We start from the raw sequence: 22,122 nt of genomic DNA on the forward strand, positions 1-22,122 counted from the left end.
TAAAGAACATGTGATATATATACACAATGGAATACTATTCTGCCATAAGAAAAGATGAAATAGTACCATTTGTGACAACATGGATGGATCTTTAGATTATATATTATTTTTTTTAAATGTAACTTGAAATTTGTCGATATTTATGTAAATTGTTAGTCTTAGGCGATAGTTTCAACTTTATACATTGGTGCCGAAATATTTCTTTAGATACTGTTTTTTATTCATAAAAGATACTTGTTTTTTCAAATACCCCTAATCTGTGGGAATCTTTTCATCCATGTGATTATTTTTATTCTTGCTTATTTTTCAGTACCATCTGTAGTAGTACTTTTAATACTCTACTTTTGGGGTATTATTAACACTAGTTTTGCCACATTAACTCAACACAGCTGCAGATCAAATATGACTGTTCTTACAAGGATGTTTTTTTATCTTCCCACATGAGCAGCACTGTAAAATGATTAACTTCATATACTTGTGGATTACAGTTTCATATTTGTTATATGTTAATTAAATGTTGTTTTTCTATTCATTTTGATAGGGCCTGACTTTGTTGTTTGTGATGAAGGCCATATTTTAAAAAATGAAGCATCTGCCGTTTCAAAAGCTATGAATTCTATACGATCAAGGAGGAGGATTATATTAACAGGAACACCACTTCAAAATAACCTAATCGAGTGTGAGTTAACATCGCAATTATGCTGTAGAATATTATCTTTGCCACTTTGCCATTTGCCTTTCTTCTGTTTAGTATAGTCACTGACCATGATCTACACACATAGGTCCATCTTAGTCTATTGTGAAAGAATATCTTACATTTCAAGTAGAGTGCTCTGTATGTATGTATGGTAAACTAGTCAAGAGGTGTTCCACTGTGAGTGTTCAAATATAAATATAGAATTTAAAAAATATATAAAAATATCATAAGCCTTAATTGATTACTTTGAAAGAACAAGTGGATTTGTGATTATTTAGAGATACTTTAAGAAAATACCGAGGGTGCCAAAAAATGTATACACCTGGCGTGTATTCATCTTTTGTTATCAGTATATATTGAGTATTATAATTTTAATACAGTTTTTTTTCCCCTTTCTTAAAATGTGTATTCATTTTTTGGCATCCTCTGTGTATCCAGTTTAGGGGGGAGGTAGTGATAGGAAATTGAAAAGAGATGCCAAGTGTGAACATTTCAGGAAGGTGGAGATGACAGGAGAGCTGTGTTGAATCCATGTCAGGATAGAGTTTGCTGAGGCGGAGGACTGATGATGTGAACCCTATGAAGCGACTTGTGAATTCCCCTCGTTTTCATATGTGTGGTGACACTAAGTTGGCAACATGAGTTATTCAGCAAATAACCGTTTGAAATTTCCCTTTGTAATCCATTGTAGCAGCTTTTTGTTGTTTTTATGTTATTTCCATTCATTTAATGTATCTATAGTAACTTAACTTTTCTATTTCATTGTTTGTAGTTCTGGTTATTATTTCACTTTAGCCTATATTTTATCTTTGTTTTTATCTGTTCCAGTTTCCCCCTATTCTGGTACCCCACTTAACGCTATTTCATATTGTGGTCCTGTTTGTATAGAGTAACTGATAACTCTGTTAAAGACTCCTGAAACTAAATCAATAAATATAAAATTTGATATAGTAACTTACTACCTGATTTTATTATTTTGATTTGGAATCTGTGTTTTTTCCCCACAAGATACCCTTGCTAACCTTAAAGTCATGGTTATAATTATAGAATACTTGTTTTATATTTCATATACATTGTAAAGAATAGTGAGTTAGAATAAAGTGTTCTTAGGATTTTTTAAACATTCATGTCTAGAATTTAAAGGTGGTTATTTGAATTTATCATCAGGTGTAAGTAATCCACTTCTAGGTCATACTTATAACCAGTGTTTAGTCTATACTCAGTTTGGTGTTCTTTCTTTGTAGCTTAATTGTGATGCTTCCATGACTCGCATTTTTGACATGAGCATTTTATCAGAGAAATTTCCTGAGTCCTGTTTGACATTATTGCTGTTAATGAACTCACGTCTTCTCTCTTAGATCATTGCATGGTTAACTTTATCAAGGAAAATTTGCTTGGATCCATTAAGGAGTTCAGGAATCGATTCATAAATCCGATCCAAAATGGTCAGTGTGCAGATTCTACCATGGTAGATGTCAGAGTGATGAAGAAACGTGCTCACATTCTCTATGAGATGTTAGCTGGATGTGTTCAGGTACAAATTCATTCCATAGTGTTACTTGATTATATTGCAATCCTAAAATGTTTTGTGAATTTAGACTTTAGTTTGTGTTTTCTTCACCCCCTTTTTAGTATGTAGTTAAATCTCCTTCCATTGTCTTCAAAAGTTTATTGACTTTAAAAAGAGTTCCGTTGAGAATTTTATTACATAATTGATTATTTCATTTGCCAAGTGTATGGCTTCATGTTTTAATATGTTAATATTTAGATTCCTCATCCTTAAGATAGGGAATATGTAAAAGGAACACAGCTATTATGATTAAGAAATTGCTGTGCTCACCCTAAATCTATAGTATTCTAAACTTTGCTTATTTGAAATGGATGTAGGAAATGCAATTATGAATTATGAGAGGGGCCATTTTTATTGCAATCCTGATAAAACAGTTTTATTATTGTCAAGTACATAGAAAAACCTGAATGGTCTAGTAATGTTGTTTACATGTGGCTCTTCAGTGAGTAGGTAAGTATGTGGAGACTGAGCCAGCAGTTAATAGATCTCAAGATTCACACTGTTTCTTCCAACATTAATGGTAGCCACAAAAGTGTTGTAACAAATGAGATAGGCTATTCTTCTGCCTATGTTTACTACCATCATAAAAGGCAGAGTCATTCTGTTTGTTCAGGTTAGCCACACGTACCAGCAAGTACTGTGGTTCTGTATTGCTGCTAGTACGTAGGCAGCATTTTTCTGATTTAGGTAGTCATTTGTATCTTGCACATTAGTGTTCTTTCTTTCTAGTTCCTATAATTAAATGGTTTCAAGAGTGCTTATATACATGGCTTGTTTTTTCAATTGGGCAAAGATTCCCCCTGGAGTTATGTGTTATCCTCCGGCGTATTGGCACAACTTACACAAAGGACGACCCAAAATGCATCTGACTTTGATTCATCTATTTTACTGTGTGATTAAAGCAAGTATTTTTGCTAGCACTACCTACTACATCTCTCCCTCCCCGGCCTTTTTTTAGGAGACCATTTGAAAACCTATATTGTTCGCTTGGTAATATGACCACTTCAATTTAAAACTTACATTGCAGTGTCTTTTTGCCAGTGCATCATATTGTGTAGTCATATGAAATACGTTAACTACAATCATATAGGAAATCATAGTGTGATTAAAGAGGGTAAATATGTTTTAAGAAAATGTTTTCTTTTGTTTGATACCTATTTATTTATGTGAATGTTTTAGCTGTAAGGAATGATAATTTTTAGAGCAGTTAATTCCTGTCATATGTTTCAATTAACTGATTTTCATTCTCTTGTTAATTACAGAGGAAAGATTATACAGCATTAACAAAGTTCTTGCCTCCAAAACATGAGTATGTGTTAGCTGTGAGAATGACTCCTATTCAGTGCAAGCTCTATCAGTACTACTTAGATCACTTAACAGGTAACAAATACACTTAGTTTATTGTTTTGATCTTCTCTCTAAAGACATTCTTTTTCTGTAGAATGCTGTCTTGGTAATTTTACCATGTAGTTGTTCTTTTTCAATTTTGCATATGAATAAATAGGTAATGCTTATTTTGTAAATGCACAAAATATTTCTAATTAAAAAAGCACTAATATTGTCAAAATACAATTAAGGAATAAACCGGTGAAAAACCATACACAGCATATATGAATAATGCCCTTAATATGTAAAGAGCTTTTATTTAAGGAAAGTTATGAATATGAATAAATCCATAAACAAAGACAAATAAAACTTGTGTATCATTAAAGCAACATTCAACCAGATTAATAATAAAAGGCATGTAAATGATATCCATGAAATTATTTCTCAGTTATCAAATTGACAAAGGTTGAAGGAAAGAAAGAGGCAAAATACAAAGCAGGACATATATTATGCTCCCACTGTTACAGTAAAAATACATATAAATACCTAAAATACATCAAAATGTTAACAGAAATTGTTTCCTGGGTGGTTTCATTATGATGAACTTTTAGTTTATTCCTTATTATTTTCTGTGGGCTTTTAAAAAATACAATGAATAGGTATTGGGGTTTTTTTTTTGTTTTTTTTTTAACATGAAATGGTCAAATGGTTTAATCCTCCATCAGAACAACTGTCTGCATCACACATCACTTCTGGTATGGCAATTTCTGTCAAATAAAAACCTTATGGTATGTCCTCATCCATGAATAGGTATTGTTCTATCACCAATAAGCTTGTGTCTGTGTGTGTCTGTCACTGTGTGCCTGAGGTAGTCACTGTTCACAGAACAAAACCTGGTTTCTGTTTGTCCTGGAGTGAGAGTTCTTACATGTTGGTCACTTTATTCCAGTATCTTTTTCCAAGTGATGTGTCAGGTTTATTCAGGTGATATAGATTAGAGGGTACCCTTCAGCCATTGTGGATGCAATAATTGATCAAAAAATAATGGACAGTGGAAGTGTGCAAACATATTAAAATGATTATATTATATCAATAGTTACAGTGATGCTTTTTGTAACAGCTGTACATTTTATAAAGTAGAATAGTGATAGTGGTCCGCAAGAATTGTTCTGCTTTCAGGCAAAGAGGATTTGAATTTTAGTATTCTATAGAAGTGCTTTTTTGCTATATTATGAGAACAGAATTTTCTTATTGACTTTTGGAAGAAAATCACTTCCAATAAGGCACACATTTTCATTTGTATACCAGAGGCTGTAAGATTTTTTTATACCGTTCTGTTTTGAGTGATAATTGCACACAGAATTAAGTTATCAAATGTATTCATGATAATGAGAGTTACTGTATGTGGTTTAAGAAAAAGAGTGATGTTCAGACCTATCTTTCATTGATTTCTGAGTAATACAGGATGCTAAATTTGTCATTTAATTTAATGTTTTTTCCATTTCAAATTGTTTTGGAGAAAGTGCTAGTTGCAGTGTTTTCAAATATTAGAGAATCAGTTGTATTTAATAACCAATAGCAAAATGTTAATAGCTCATGTGTAGAAGTTAAAATGTACTCTTTTGAAAGCAATGCAATATTTAAGAAGGTGGTCTGCGTCTTTGTGATGTTAATTGATAGGGGTAAATATCTAAAGTATTAATTGCCAAGATTTCAAAACTCTGAAACGTGTAATTGCTAATGTACAACTTGGTGCCCTGAATATTTCAGTAATGAAAAGGTCTGGGTTTTCCTCATATTAAATGTGACATTTTTTGTTTCCTTAAAGTGGAACACCCTCAGTTAATAGCTCCTTTTAGAAAACTTCCATAAAATGCCTAAAGTCTACTCTATATTGATTCTTACTACAAACTGTCACAGTGTTTCTCCGAAAATGTCACCACCCTATTTCACTTGTATGTGAAATGTTTGGTATTTTTATCTGTTAGATATTCCAAAAATGCCTTTCTTTCTATATTTGACTATTTTTTGATTCTACTTAGTTTTATGAAGTTCACTTAAATTTTGCTTTTTTTATGCAGGAAACATTTCACTGTTGTACAATCATGTTCTGATGGTTTGATTGTTTACAGGATATTCCAAAATAAAAGGACTCTGAAAGGTTTTAATTTAGGATAAATTGCCATAACATGATGTGAACTATGCTCTTTTATGATAATTATAATATAATGGTTCCATTCAGTGCAGGGTATACAGTGTAGATGCATAATCAATGTGCTGTGCACTGAGGCTGATGTAGAATAATAGTGTATGTCAAATATATGTGTGTGTGTATATATATATATATTCATATTTATTCACGGGAGGTGGAGTATAGCATAAGGAAGATAGTCAATTGTATTGTAACAACTGTATAAGATGTCAGATGGGTAGTAGCTTGGGAGAGGGAGGTTATCACTGTGAGGGGTGTAAATGTCTATTATGTTGCTTTGTACACCTGAAGCTAATAAATTTTGCATTTAATACTAGCAATAGTTTGATGTTAATTTTAGTGGTGATCATTTGTAATATACCATGTTTCCCCGAAAATAAGACCTAACTTGAAAATAAGCCCTAGTATGATTTTTCAGGATGACATCCCCTGAACATAAGCCCTAATGCGTCTTTTGGAGCAAACCTTAATATAAGAACCGGTCTTATTTTCGGGGAGACACGGTATTTAATATTTGCAGAATTAACATCGCAAGACACTGGCTTTTAATGAATTTCAAGAAAATTAAAATGATTCTAATTTTTCTTTGTTCCCTTTTCCAATATATTCCTGCATATTTCCTTTTAACCTCAGGTAGCAGAAGTTTATATTTACATGTAAGCTTCTGCCTTCAGTAACCACTTTAGGTTTTAAAAGTGCAGACACTTAATTTTTAATAAGTAAACATTAGCCTGATTTTAAGTTTCAATCAATATTGAAATCCATACACTATCTTAAGGCATGCAAAAGTGAAGCACATCAAATGACAACCTACAGAATGGGAGAAAATATTTGCAAATCATGTATCTGATAAGTGATTAACAGCCAGAATATATAAAGAACTCCTACAACTTAACAAAAAACACCCAGACAATCCAATGATAAAACAGGCAAAGGAATTCAGTAAATATTTCTCCAGAGAATATATACGAATGGCCAATAAGCACATGACAAGATGCTGTCATCACTAGTTATTAGGAAAATACAAATCAAAACCATGAGATGCACTTCACACCTGATAGGATGGCTACTATAAAAAAATACGAAAAAGAAAAAACAAGTGTTGATATGGATGTGGAGAAAGAGAACGCTGGTACATTCATTGCTTGTGGGAATGTCAAATGGTGCGGCTGTTTTGGAAAAAGCAGTATGGGAGTTCTTCAAAGAGTTAAATGTAGAATTGCCATATGATCCAGCAATTCCACTTCTAGGTATGTATTCCAAATAATTGAAAGCAGGAACTCAAGCAGATAATGTACACTCATGTTTATATAACAGCATTATTCATAATAGCCAAAAAGGTAGGAGCAATCTTAAGTGTCTATCAATGGATGAATATGAGATCTGACAATTAAGTTCATGAATTTATTGCAACAAATGTTGCTTCTAAGTTTTTTTGATATCAGGGATTATTCATTATGAATTTGTACCAACTGGACAAATAGTTAACCAAATTTACTATTTCGAAGTGCTGAAAAGGCTGCATGAAAAAGTTAGACAACCTGAATTTTTTGCCAGTAATTCATGGCTCTTGCATCACGACAATGCACCAGCTCACACTGCACTTTCTGTGAGGGAGTGTTTAGCCAGTAAACGAATAACTGTATTGGAACACCCTTCCTACTCGCCTGATTTGGCCCCCAGTGACTTCTTTCCTTACCTGAAGATAAAGGAAATATTGAAAGGAAGACATTTTGATAACATTCAGGACATCAAGTATAATATGATGATAGCTGTAATGGTCATTCCAGGAAAAGAGTTCCAAAATTGCTTTCAAGGGTGGACTAGGCACTGGCATCCGTGCATAGCTTCCCAAGGGGAGTATTTCAAAGATGACCACAGTGATACTCAACAGTGAGGTATGTAGCACTTTTTCTAGGATGAATTCGCCAACAATTTTAATTGTCAGACCTCAAATATGAACAAAATATGATATACATACATGCAATAAAATATTCAGTCTTCAAAAGAAAGGAAATTCTGACACGTTACAACATGAATGAATCCTAAAGACATCATGCTAAGTGGATAAGCCAGACAGAAAAGACAAATACTGTATGAAACCACTTAGAGGTACCTACAGTAGTCAGATTCATAGAGGTGGAAGGTAGAATGGAGGTTCCATGGGCTGGGAGAGGAGGGAATGCATAATTATTTTTAATAGGTACGGAATTTCTCTTTCCATTTTGGATGATGAAGAAGTTTTAGAAATGACGAATAGTGGTTCTTGTACATTGTATTTATACCTAATGCCACTGAATTCTAGTCTTGTAAATGGAGAGCAGTAATATGTTTTTATCTCTCAAAAAATGCATGTGTCCATGTACCACCCTTTATAGAATGATTCAGTGGATACGGAGTAGGGTACAAGTATCTGCATTTTTATATGCTGTACCCTCCAGTTGCTTTTGATGTACCTTCAGCTTCAGAACCACTGCTCTAAATGATGCTCAACATCACTGGCCATCAGGGGAATGGAAATCAAAACTACAAGATAACACTTCATCACTCACTAGGGTGGCTATAATACCAAAAATAGAAATAAGAAGTGGTGAGGATGCAGAGGAATTGGAACCCTTGTGTGTTGCTGGTTTAGAATGTCAAATGGTGTAATTGATGTGGAACACAATTTGACAGTTTCTTGAATGGTTAAATATAGAGATACCATATGACCTAGTAGTTATACTCCTGGGTATATACCCAATAGAAATGAAAACATGCTTTCACACAAAGATTTGTACACCAATGTTCATGGCAGTATTATTCATGATGGGCAAGAACTAGAAACAACCCATATGTTCAACTGGTGAATGGGTAAACAAATGTAGTATATGCATGTAGAATATTATTCGTCAATCAAAAGGAAAGAATTGCTGATACATGCTACAATATGGATCAACCTAGAAAACATGTGCTACGTTAAAGAAGCCAGTCACAAATGACTACATGTTGTATGATTCCATATATATGAAGTATCCAGAGTAGACAAATTTATACAGAGAAAGTACATTACTTGCTTCCTAAGACTATAGGAAGAATAAGGAAATTGGGGGATAATGGCTTAGGGGTACAGGGTTTCTTTTGGGGGTGATAAAATGGTTTCATAACTAGATTTTAGTCATGGTTATATACAACTCTATGAATATACTAAAAACCACTGAATTGTATACTCCAAACCAGGGGTGTCCAAACTGCGGCCCCCGGGCCAACTGCTGCCCATGATCCATTGTTAATTGGCCCGCAGCATATTCCAAAAATATATTTAGTTTACTTAAATAAACCAGGTGAGGCAATACGTACTTCACCTCAAGTGAGTGGCCCGGCTGTTTGTGTACTTTACCACATATGGCCCTTGGTGAAAAACGTTGATAAAAGTTTGGACACCCCTGCTCTAAACAGTAAATTGTATGATGTAGATTATATCTCAATAAAAATTCGTAATAAAACTCAGTGGCTTACTTTTTTTTTCAGTTTTAGGTGTACAAAACAATGTAATAGACATTTACACCCCCACAAAGTGATAACCTCTGTCTCCCAATCTACTACCCCTCTGACATCGTATATAGCTATTACAATTCCATTGACTCTATCCCCTACATTGTACTTCACTTCCTGTGACCATATATATGTTAAATAATAGTTTGATATTCATTGTTATTCATCGTCTGCTTCAGGTATACACTGCAGTGGTCAGGCATGTACACCATCTATGACGTGGTCTCCCTAATAAGACAAGTGTCCATTGGATACACTACAAAATCTTTACAACATTATTCATTATATTCCCCAAACTGTCTTTCTTATCCCCGTGTCAATCTTGTGGTTACCATTTTGTGCTTTCTAATCCCTCCCTCATCCCCACCCAGCTCCCATCTAGCAACCCTCAGTTTTTCTCTATGTCTCTTGAGACTGTTTCTGATTAGTTCGTTCATTTATTCTATTCTTTAGATTCCACATATAAGTGAGATTATATGGTATTTGTCTTTCTTTGTCTGACTTATTTCACTTAGCATGATGTTCTCTAGGTCCATCCATATCATTGCAAATGGTAAGATTTTATTCTTCTTTATGGCCGAGTAATACTCCATTGTATAAATATAAGTGGCTTACTTCTTTTATCTACAGTTTTGTTCAGTTATTTTCCAGCCAATTGTTCATTCTTTATGATTTCCTGTATCTTGCATGTATCTTCAAGATTGTTTTTAACATTTCTTTAAACATAGTAAATAGTTATTGTCTGTCTAATTATCCACTTTCTGAAATCCTTATATGAGGTTTGAAAATTAAGTTTGCGAACTCATCCCAGAAAAAGGGCTATATATTTCATTGCTGAATATCATCACTATGGTCACCTTCGAACTATTCCCCTTGGGGGAGTACTTGGACTATGCACCAATGCCAGCGCCTAGTCTACCCTTCAAACCAATTTTGGAACTCTTTTTCTGGAATGGCCATCAGAGCTGTCGTCATATTACACTTGATGTCCTGAATGTCATCAAAATGTCTTCCTTTCAATATTTCCTTTATCTTCAGGTAAAGAAAGAAGTCATTGGGTGCCAGATCAGGTGAGTAGGGAGGGTGTTCCAATATAGTTATTTGTTTACTGGCTGAAACCTCCTTCACAGACAGTGCCATGTGAGCTGGTGCATTGTTGTGACGCAAGAGCCATGAATTGTTCAAAAGTTCAGTTCGTTTTCGTGTAACTTTTTCATGCAGCCTTTTTAGCAGTTCCAAATAGTAAACTTGGTTAACTGTCTAGTTGGTGTAAATTTATAATGAATAATCCCTCTGATAATCAAAAAAGGTTAGCAGCATTGTTTTGACTATTGATTTGGACTGACGGAACTTTTCTGGTTGTGGAAAATTGGCTGACTTTCATTGTGCACTTTGTCACTTTGTTTCAGGGTCATATTTGTTCACCCATATTTCATCCCCAGTGATAACCCAGCACATAACATTGTCTTGCCTCTCCCAAAGGTCTTGGCAATCTTTGACTCTCCTTTGCTTTTGTTTGGTGAGCTTCTTTGGGACCATTTTTCCACACACCTTTCTCATACCATGATTTTCAGTTAAGACTTTCCTGTTTTTCTATGGATGTTTACTCCATTTGCTGCACTTCTCACAGTCAGCCGACGATTTTGACGCATGATTCAATGAAATTTTGCAGTGCTTTCATCAGATCTGCTCGTTACTGGCTGCTCTGACCTCTTCATCAGTGATACATTCTCTTCCATCAGAAAAACTTCTAATCCATTTGTATACTGCCTTTTTCTTCATGGCATTATCCCCATAAACTTGGACTAAAATGTCCCTGATTTCCCTTCCACTCTTTCTTTTTTTTTAAAAAAGATTTTATTGCAGAAGGGGTACAGGACTTTATTGGGGAACAGTGTGTACTTCCAGGACTTTTTTCCAAGTCAAGTTATTGATCTTTCAATCTTAGTTGTGGAGGGTGCCGTTCAGCTCCAGGTCCAGTTGCCGTTGCTAGTTGCAGGGGGCACAGCCCACCATCCCTTGCAGGAATCAAGGAATCGAACCGGCAACCTTGTGGTTGAGAGGACGCACTTCAACCAACTGAGCCATCTGGGAGCTCAGCAGCAACTCAGTTCAAGGTGCCGTGTTCAATTTTAGTTGCAGGGGCCGCTACCCACCATCCTTTGCAGGACTCGAGGAATTGAACCAGCAACCTTGTGGTTGAGAGCCCACTGGCCCATGTGGGAATCGAACTGGCAGCCTTCGGAGTTAGGAGCACGGAGCTCCAACCATCTGAGCCACCGGGCCGGCCCTTCCCTTCTTCTCTTTTAACAGGAAATTTTATGTTTGTTTATTGCTCTAATTCAAGTTTAGACATCTCACCACAGTACAGAAAAACACAACAACAATGAATGCCACTCAGCAAGACATTACCACATGTCAACAAGAACACAGTTGTGAGACACTGATATACCAAGGTTATGAAAACGACCAGCACTGTTTATACAGTGCTATCAGTGTAAGCACACGGTGGCTAGTTCTCTTAGTTGTCAGACCTCATATGTCTCTTCACCTCTGTCGCGTTTCTGTCAGTTTTTAAGCATACCACCTTGTTTCTCTGTGTTTAAGTAATTTTTGGCCACAAGTTCCTAATATTCCTTGGAGTATTATATATGGGATTTCTTTGAGGTGTAGGATAAAGATTGGGTACTCCAGAAAGGATTTATAGTTGTTTCTGCTAGCGTTCTGGGGGTACTACTTAGTCTAGGATCCCTCTATACTACAGTCTGTGATTACGGCTTTTAAAACTCAAGTCAGATTAATTGACTGTATAAACAAGGGGTTGTTTCTACATTCTCCATTCTGTTGCATTGATAGGTTTCTGTGGTTTTTGCCAGTATCATAGTGTTTTAATTATTATAGCTTTGCAATATAGTTTGAAATCAGGGAATATGATACCTCCAGCTTTGTTGTTCTTTCTCAAGGTTGCTTTGGCTATTCGGGGTCTTTTGTGGTTCCATATAAATTTTACAATGATTTGTTCTAGTTCTGAGGACAATGCCATTGGTGTTTTGATAGGGATTGCATTGAATATGTATATTGCTTTGAAAGTAGAGGCATTTTAGTGATATTAATCCTTCCAACCCATGAGCTCGGTATATCCTTCAATTTATTTGTGTCCTCTTCAATTTCTTGAGAGCTTGTTTGGAAGATCTAGCAGGGGAACTACTCGTATACCCTTGACCAAAGAATGGCCCTCTCCTCCATTGTGGAAGGCTATTCTCTTCGACCCAGCACACAGCTTCGGGATGGACACGAATGGAGTGGTGAGGAAGGAAACAGCACCCACCTGGCCAGCCAGATCAGCCGAATCAACCCTGGCAATCCATGGGGTGATAGATGTCTCAGCCAGATTACCCTCACATCCTCCTCTTCAATTTCTTTTTCAATGTTTTATAGTTTTCTGAGTATAGGTCTTTCTCCTTGTTGGATAAATTTATTCCTAGATATTTTATTCTTTTTGATGCAGTTGTAAATGGGGTTATTTTGTTAATTTGTCCTTATGATTGTTGGTTATTAGCATATAGAAACACAACAGATTTCTGTTTATTAGCTTTATATGGTCAATTAATCTACAAAAAAGAGGTAAGAATAGACAATTGGGAAATGACAATCTCTTCAAAAGCAGTGAAAACTGGACTGGTACATGTAAAAAATGAAACTGGATCATTTACACCATATACAAAAATAAGTTTAAAATGGATCAAAGACTTAAATGTGATATCTGAAACCATAAAACTCCTAGAAGAAAACATAGGCACCAAACCCTTTGAAATTGGTCTTTTTGGATATGTCTCCTTAGGCAAGGGCAACAAAAACAGAAGTAAACTAATGGGTCCACATCAAACTAAAAAGCTTCTACACAGACAAAGAAACTGTCAACAAAATGAATAGATAAACTACTGAATGGGAAAAGACATTTGGAAATGACATGTTTGATAAGGCGTTATTAGCCAAAATATATAACGAGCTCATACAACTCAACATCAGAAAAAACAATGTCTAATTAAAAAAATCAACAGAGTACATGGATAGACATTTCTCCAAAGAAATGTTAGACTTACAGATAGCCAACAGACATGTGAAGATGCTCAACCTCACTGATCATCAGGTAAATGTAAACAAAACCACAGTGAGGTACCACCTCACACCTGTCAAAATAGCTCTCATACAAAAGTTCAACAAATAACGTGTGTTGGTGAGGTTGTGGAAAAAAGGAAACCCCCGTGGGCTTTTGATGAGTTTGTAAATTGGTGCAGTCACTACTATGTAAAACAGCATGAAGTTTCCGTAGAAAATTAAAAATAGAACTGTCATACAACCCAGCAACTCCACTTCTGGGTATTCATCCAAAGAAATCCAAAACACTGATTTGAAAAGATATATGCACCCCTATGTTCATTGCATCAATATTTACAATAGCAAAGATATGGAAGCAATCTTGGTGTCTATCGATAGATGAATGGATAAAAAAGATGTTGTATAGGTATCGATCGATAGATAGATCTATATAACATTGAATATTATTCAGCAATAAAAGAAGAATGAAATCTTGTTTGCGACATGGATAGATCTGGAGTGTATTATACTAAGATAAGTAAGTCGCAGAGAATGACAGATACCATACGATTTCACCCATGTAGAATGTAAAAAACAATATAAAATAGAAACAAACATAGATACAGAGAAAATTGTGATGGTTGCCAGATTAGGGGCTTCAGTGGTGGGTGGAAAAGTTGAAGAGGAATAAGTGGTACAAACTTCAGTTGGAAAACAAATAAGCTGTGTGGGTGTAGTTTACAGCACAAGGAATATAGTCAATAACATGGTAATTTTCATGGTAGCAGAGGGCTACTGGATTTATCATGGTGATCTCATTGTAAGGTATATACATTTATGTTGAGTCACTATGTTGTATACCTAAAAACTAATATTCTAACTATACTTGAATAAAAAATTAAAGAACAAACTTAATAGGAATTTGGATTAGTGATACACTGTTTAATGATGTGAAATGGGGGCTCTGTGTTACTTAAAATATTCCTTTGTTTGTTCTGTTTTCTGCTAAATACAATAAGCATACCCCAGAGGATGTTAACCACTTTTAGTGGTCTATGCATGATAGTTTAAGGGTGGTAGTTTTTATGTGAAATTGCTGTACTGTGTGGTGAATTAGAGGCGCTATGACGAAAAGATGTAGATTTAGACTTGAACAGGTTTTTTTTTTTATACTTTATTTCAGTGTGTTTTTCCAGGACCCATCAGCTCCAAGTCAAGTAGTTGTTTCAATCCAGTTGTGGAGGGCGCAGGTCATAGTAGCCAATGTGGGGATCAAACTGGCAACCCTCTTATTAAGAGCACCACACTAATCAACTGAGCTATCTGGCCGCCCTATACTTGAACAGTTTTAACAGCATGTGTTTAGACATTAAAACTAAGCCATTTGCTTAAAGTCAGCTTTATAGGGCATGCACTGATGTGTTGTGGCAGTGAAATACCTAATACCAATGAGATACTCTTCCACTTATTGTTCATTATGTGTAGAATTCTTCTGAACACCTCTTGGTAGGAGTGTTATTGCTTGGATTTTCACACTTTCCTAAGTCTTTGTTAGGCTCAAAAATGTTTTTTTTTTTTCAAAAATGTTTTTGATTCCTAACAGTTAACCCTTAAGGAGCATTAGAGCATAGAAAATCAGATTTCTGAGATATAGTACAAAGGAATTATTTCATTACTAAGGATTTTGTGATAAACTGTGTGTGGAAATCTAGAAGTTGTTTTCAAATTCTTAGTGGCTAGTCCACCCCCAGGGTCCTCTTGATTAACCCTTTTTAGTCATTTGCGTGGAAGTTTCTTTTAAATGATTTTCAGGAGTTAGGGAAACTGTATGAAAGTTATTTTAACTATAGCCATGGTACGTTACTATGATCATCCCCCATTCCTTGCTTGTCATCAACTCATTAATCATCAAAATACTCCAATGAGACTGGTTGTTTTTAATAGTTTAATTGTAATTTGTAAATGGTCTAAGGGAATTTGAATATACAAAGGTTTTAGTCTTATATTTTTAGAAAGTTTGCTTCAGCTCTATAGTCTCATCCCTAAATAACCTCAAGGACACAAAGCAGTGTGGCAGATTGAATAATGGCCACCAAAGGATGCCAGGTCCTAATTCCTGGAACCTGTAAGTGTTACCTTGTAAGAAAAAGGGATTTTTGTAAAGGTAAGATTAAACTGAGTATCTTGAGATGGGATTGTCTAGATGTCTTTGTAGGATAGGGGCAGAGGGAGATTTAATACAGAAGAGGAGGCAGTGTGACCACAGAGGCAGAGATTTGAGTGATGTGGCCATAAGAAAGAGGCAATGAACAAATTTTTTCCTGGAGCTTCCACAGGACATGTGGCTCTATGGACACTTTGGTTTTGTCTCAGTGTTATTGATTTCAGACTTGTGATCTCCCAAGATGTGAAGGTGTACATTTTTGTTGTCTTAAGATTTCTGGTTGTTGTAATTTGTTATGGCAGCCCTAGGAAACTAATTCAAGCAGCAAGTTTTCCCCGAACACTCTTTTCACTTATACTCTATAGCACAGCAGTTATCCAAGAAGTTTCTTAGAAAGTTTAGACTTCTGTGCCTCATCACAGATACAGGGAATCTGAATTTCTAGAAATCAGATCCAAGGACTTGTATCTTTACCAAACTACCCTGTTGATTCTGATGTGCACCAGTTTTGATAAAACATTTCACTGGGATGCTGTAAAAAATTCCCACAAATTTGATGGTTTAGGACAACACAAATTTATTCTCTTAAGGTTTGGGGGTCAGAGGTTCAAGGTGAATTTCAATGGACTAAAGTCAGCAAGGTTGATGTCTCCTTCTGAACACTCTAGGAAAGGAAAATGTTTCCTTACCTTTTTCAACTCTGGTGGCTGCCTGTATTCTCCACTTTCAAAGTGCATCACTCCAGTCTCTGTTTATGTCATCATATCACCTGTGATTCTTACTTCTGTGTCCCTCTTCTAAGGACCATTGTGGTTGCATTAAACGCACTCCTGATGATCTAGGTTGGTCGTCTTCATTTTAGCGTCCTTATCTTGATTGTAACTGCAAATTGCCTTTTGCCATGTAGAATAACATACATGGGTGCCTGGAATTAAGATGTGAATATATTTGGTGAACCATTTTTCAGTATAATATAGAACTCATGATAACATCTCATGTAGAAACCATGAGTGTAAATTAAGTTCAATAACAAATTGTCATTCTTAATTCATTATGTCGTTTTTGTGATAGTTTTTCCAAATAAACCCATTTGAAATCAAAACATTAAAAAAAAACCCAGAATGATTCAATAATAATTTTCAATGGTCTTTTGATTAGAGGACAGGTTTCTGTGGATATTCATTTGGACGGTTTATTAGCATATCCTTTTTATGTGGTTCCTATTCCCCACATAGAATATCAGTTCTGATAAATCAGTAGTGTAGGTGGAGGAACCTGCAGTTTTTTCCTCTGTAAAGATTTCCTTCCTTTTTCTACCTTAGCCAGTTGGCCTAAAAGTTTTGTGAAAATTTTATGTAATATTTGTAATATGTAGAACAGTAGTTCCCTCCCCCCAAAAAAATCTCGCAAAAATTGACTTGTCAATTTTTCTTAGAATAAAATGGTAGTTTTTAGCTTACCTTTTTGGAAGTATCTTTTCTTTACATTACTTTTAAAAACACATAAGGCTTTCAATAATAGAACAGCTTGAGCAGAAGATGAACAAGGAAATAGAAGACTTGAAAAATGAAGGAAATGAACTAGACCTAGCAGCAGGATACACATTACTCTCAAGTGCACATGGAGCACTTTTCAAAATAGATCATATTTTAGACTATAAAACAAGCCTCAATTAGTATAAAAGGATAAAATCATGCAAAATATTTTCTTTAACCACACTGGAATGAAGTCACAAACCAATAACTGAAGGAAAGTTGGAAAATTAACAAATATTTGTAAATGACAAGCTCCTAAAGAATCAGTGGGTCATAGAAGAAATCACAAGGAAAATTAGAAAATATTTAGAGATAAAAACAAAAGCACAAGGTACTAAAATATGGGATGCAGGTAAAGCAATGCTTAAAGGGAAATTTATAGCTGTAAATGCATGTTAAAATAGAGGAAATTCTCAATCTTATAATCTAACTTTCTACCTTAAGAAACTAAAATAAGAGCAAACAATGCAAAGCAAGTAGAAGGAAGTAAATAATAAAAGCTAGAGCAAAAGTACATATAAAAGAAAAAAAAGAAAAACTGGAGAAAATCATTGAAACTGTAAGTTGGTTCTTTGAAGACATCAACATAATTGATAACTTTAACTGTACTTACAAAGTAATAGAGAAGATGCAAATAACTAAAATCAAAAATTAAATAGCATAAGTACTGACCTTAACAGAAATAAAAGAAAAAAAAGAAAAACTGGAGAAAATCATTGAAACTGTAAGTTGGTTCTTTGAAGACATCAACATAATTGATAACTCTTTAACTGTACTTACAAAGTAATAGAGAAGATGCAAATAACTAAAATCAAAAATTAAATAGCATAAAAGAATTATAAAGGAATGCCATGAAGAGTTGTATATCAAGAAATTAGATACCTTGTCTTGGCCTCCATAGGTAAAGCTGCAGTGAACATCAGAGCACATATATCTTTACAGATAAATATATTCAGATCTTTTGGGTCCTTCGATAGATGACTGGATAAAGAAGATGTGGTATGTATATACAATAGAATACTATTCTGCCCTAAGGAAAGATGAAATAGTGCCATTTTCAACAACATTGTTGGATCTGGAGATTATTATGCTAAGCAAACTAAATCAGAAAAGTCGAGAACCATAAGATTTTATTAATATGTGGGATATAAAACTGAAAAGAACAAAGGGACAAGGCAAACAAATGATGAAACAAAAACTCAGACACAGACAAAAGTTTAGTGGTTACCAGAGGGTAAGAGGGGTGGGGGGTTGTAGATGAGGGTAAAGGGGATCAAATATATGGTGATGGAAAGAGAACTGACTCTGGGTGGTGAACACACAATGTGGTATATAGATGATGCATTACAGAATACACCTGAAACCTATGTAACTTTACTAATCATTGTCACCCCAATAAACTTTAATTAAAAAAAAAAGAAACTAGATACCCTTTTTCACAGCAGCGATTTCTATCATCCACAGTGGAAATGCCTCTAATCATGCAAAATAATCAGTATTGCATTTTTATTTGGTGTTTCACATCATTACTAAATTTTCTCGTCACTAATGATGGCAAGAGTTACTAATTATCAGTGAATTTACATGTTTTAAAACTGGACAGAAAAAAAACATGTTACTTAAAATTCCAAAAAGAAAAACACCCATTTTTTAGAAATCTTAATTAGCTTTATTTTGCATTTTACCCACTTGATAATTTTATCATATTAATGAAATGTGAATTCATTTCAATTTTCATTTAACTTTCATAGAACAATATAATTTTGTTGAAATTACTCTGGGCAGAAGAAATCTAATGATTTCAACTTGAAAAACATAATTTTTCGAAGTACTTTCTTTTCTAAGAATAGTTATAATGAGTTGCTAAAGAAGTATGCAGAAAGAGGCTTTATCTAAAACAGGAGTTTGTAATCTAGTGTCTGTGGATAGAATTTCAGGGGTATATGAGCCTAAATAAGAAAAATTATGTATTAATATTCACTAACCTCCAAGAAAATTGTAGCATTTTTTTCTAATTATTTCTATATGTTGTTGTTAATGATATCTCAAAATTATATACCTTTAGCAATACTTCAGAATTTCAGGTAATTGTTAGACTTGCTGCTATATATATATATATTTATTTAATGCATTAATAAAGTGCACATATTACTATATCACAGATTTGTTTTTTAAATATTTTGATAATTTCTGTATAATTGGTTTCTTTTGTAATTCTATTTATTTTATGTGGTCCGAAACATTATTCTGAGAAAGAGTGTCTGTAAGCTTCTCTACACTGCCAAAGGAGTTCATGGAACATATAAAGTTAAAAGCCATAATTTAGAAATACCTACGTTGAAATAGAAAATTTTTATGTCTTTAACTGTTTTTCTTTTGATCAGGTGTAGGTAATAGCAGTGAAGGTGGGAGAGGAAAAGCGGGTGCAAAACTTTTCCAAGATTTTCAGATGTTAAGTAGAATCTGGACTCATCCTTGGTGTTTGCAGCTGGACTACATTAGCAAAGAAAACAAGGTAAATCAAGTAACCTAAAATTGATTAACAGGTATCTGTTGGGGGCAGAATAGTAACTTAGGAAAAAGGGTGGTCTATATAGACTTACGGCATTTTGCTGTGATATAGTAACTCAGCCTATTTTATTCCGTTAATTTCTGTATGTTTGAATGCATTATGGTTATGGAAGGAGCATTCGATGTTAATTTTAACATCTTTTATAACCATAGTAAAATGATCAAAACTAAGAAATTAACATTGTGTCAGTACTATTAACTAAACAGCAGACTTTAATTGGATTTCATCAGGTTTTGTACTTACATCTTTTTTCTTTTTTATGATCAATCCAAGACCTCACAATGCATTTAGTAGTCATATCTGTCATGTTTCCTATATTTTTCTGATTCATGATAGATAGTTTCTTAGTTCTTCCTCATCTCATGACAATTAACTTATGCTGAAAGAAATAAACATCATTATAATTTCCAATATAAGTTGAAAATAAACTATTAAAACATTTATCTTTTTTTTTTTCTCTAGGGATATTTTGATGAAGACAGTATGGATGAATTTATAGCTTCAGATTCCGATGAAACCTCCATGAGTTTAAGCTCCGATGATTATGCAAAGTAAATTGAATGCTTTTGTGCCCTGTGTTGACACGATAAAAATCCCTACTTGCTTATTGTCCTGATAATTGGCACTGTATCTTTACTATGCTTTTCTAATAATTTGAATTTGTTCTTTCTTTAGAAAGAAGAAAACTAAGGGGAAAAAGGGGAAAAAGGGGAGTAGCTCAAGTGGAAGTGGCAGTGACAATGATGTTGAAGTTATTAAAGTCTGGAATTCAAGGTCTCGAGGAGGTGGTGAAGGAAATGTGGATGAAACAGGAAACAATCCCTCAGTTTCTATAAAACTGGAAGAAAGTGAGTAATGAATGTTGCCTTTGTCATGGAACATTGATTAGAAAATATAGCATTCTCATGTCACTACCTTTTTTCAGTTATGAATTCTCTCTAGTTGGCTCAAAGGAGTATCTTCCTTCAATTAGTAAGTATCTAGGATAATCAGGTATAGACATAATAACAAGAAATATATAACGAATGTTTAATTATAAGTAAGCACTGTGCTCTCTGATATTTAAGAGGAAAGAAAAAAAGAAAAAAGTAATGTTTATTTACATGTATACAACTAAGCTCTGTATTATTTTCACTCCATGTGTTAGCTAACTTAATTCATGAGCAGCCTTGCAGTGTTGTTGATATCTTTATTTTTATAAATGATTGGTACAAGTGGGATTCAGCCATAGATACATCCAATCTCCAAGCCACCCTGGTAGTTTCACTTAACTATTTATAGATACCTGGAAGCATTTCAGGGAATCAAGTATGATTGTAATTAATTTTGTATAGTGAAATTCGTTTTAATGGTTTAGTCTTTTTCCTTTGTAATTGTTCATTGTTGTTCAATAATTTATCATTGTTGTCGACTTTAGGTCTCCTGTCTTTCATGTATAGTTTGTGTCACCTCTGTTGCTTTCTCTTTCTTTCTGTTGTGCATGAGTGTACACACAGTGAAAGTTTTTGATTGAACTGCCCATTGGTAAATTTGTGTTTATCTGTATCTACATTTGAAAAATTAGTGTTGAGGCTCTGTATCTTCCCAGTACAGCCTGACTGGGTATCTAGGAATTTGGGTTCTAAATATCTGAATATTTGAAATAGGAAACCAAAGATCTAAAGACAGGACAGTGTAAATAGCTGTAAATTTTTGGCATTTGGGAGTCATGGAGCAAAGCAGTTGACTGTCTGTGAAGAGAAGAGAGATATGGAGATGTGGGTGCCAATTAGGCAAATGATCCTGTCCTCAAGGTTAGCTGGTCCCAGGCCTGCAACTGAACTATTTTGGCAATTCATTGATAAACATTTCTCTCTTCATTACCTCCTTGGAATAGACAAGATGGTAGCCTAACCACAGACCCTGGCTTACTTCCCTAAGAAATTAGGAGAATAGTAAAAATTAAACTGCAAAATTTCTCTCCTTTTCTCCTGCTACCCTATAAAGGCAGTTTATTAATGTTCATTTTCCAATTAGATATAAATAATGTAGTTTTCTAAGAATAGTAAAGGAGTGGTTATAGTTTAATTTTAGGTAATGTGAAGCTCCTGTTATCTCCTCTCTTGCCCTCCCAACCTGCCTTTTTACTTAAAATTCTCCTCAATCTGTCATCTTATAATTAGAAATAAATAGCTTAGAGTTTGTGTTCCTGGGAATGATTTTCTCATAACATTCGTTTTGAAATTTTTTTCTCATAGCTTATGGTTCAGAGAAGAGAGAGAGAGTAGATTTACCAGAATGACTCATCCTGTGCTATAAATGGGTTACATAAATGTATGCTAAGGTATTGATCCCTTCATCACTTGGAAGTACAAGTGGGGTCTGAGGTATCGGAGTCACCTCCAGATGATGGAGTGACCTCTTCCATTTTTGCT

At 34.5% G+C, this 22,122-nt stretch overlaps 1 protein-coding gene across 24 annotated transcripts in view; it reads left to right on the forward strand.

Moving 5' to 3' along the window:
* The window catches only part of ATRX (ATRX chromatin remodeler), a 255,985-nt gene that overhangs the window by 151,386 nt on the left and 82,477 nt on the right, over window positions 1-22,122 (forward strand). For all 24 annotated transcript variants that reach the window (XM_081043771.1, XM_081043772.1, XM_081043775.1 and 21 more), the window contains 6 exons: window positions 542-679; window positions 2,056-2,231; window positions 3,530-3,647; window positions 19,521-19,651; window positions 20,171-20,259; window positions 20,384-20,556. In XM_081043771.1, the coding sequence (XP_080899897.1) occupies window positions 542-679; window positions 2,056-2,231; window positions 3,530-3,647; window positions 19,521-19,651; window positions 20,171-20,259; window positions 20,384-20,556 (825 nt within the window). The remainder of the gene's footprint in view (window positions 1-541; window positions 680-2,055; window positions 2,232-3,529; window positions 3,648-19,520; window positions 19,652-20,170; window positions 20,260-20,383; window positions 20,557-22,122) is intronic.

Source organism: Rhinolophus hipposideros, assembly GCF_964194185.1.
Source record: "Rhinolophus hipposideros genome assembly, chromosome: X".
In the NCBI taxonomy this organism is placed as follows: domain Eukaryota; kingdom Metazoa; phylum Chordata; class Mammalia; order Chiroptera; family Rhinolophidae; genus Rhinolophus; species Rhinolophus hipposideros.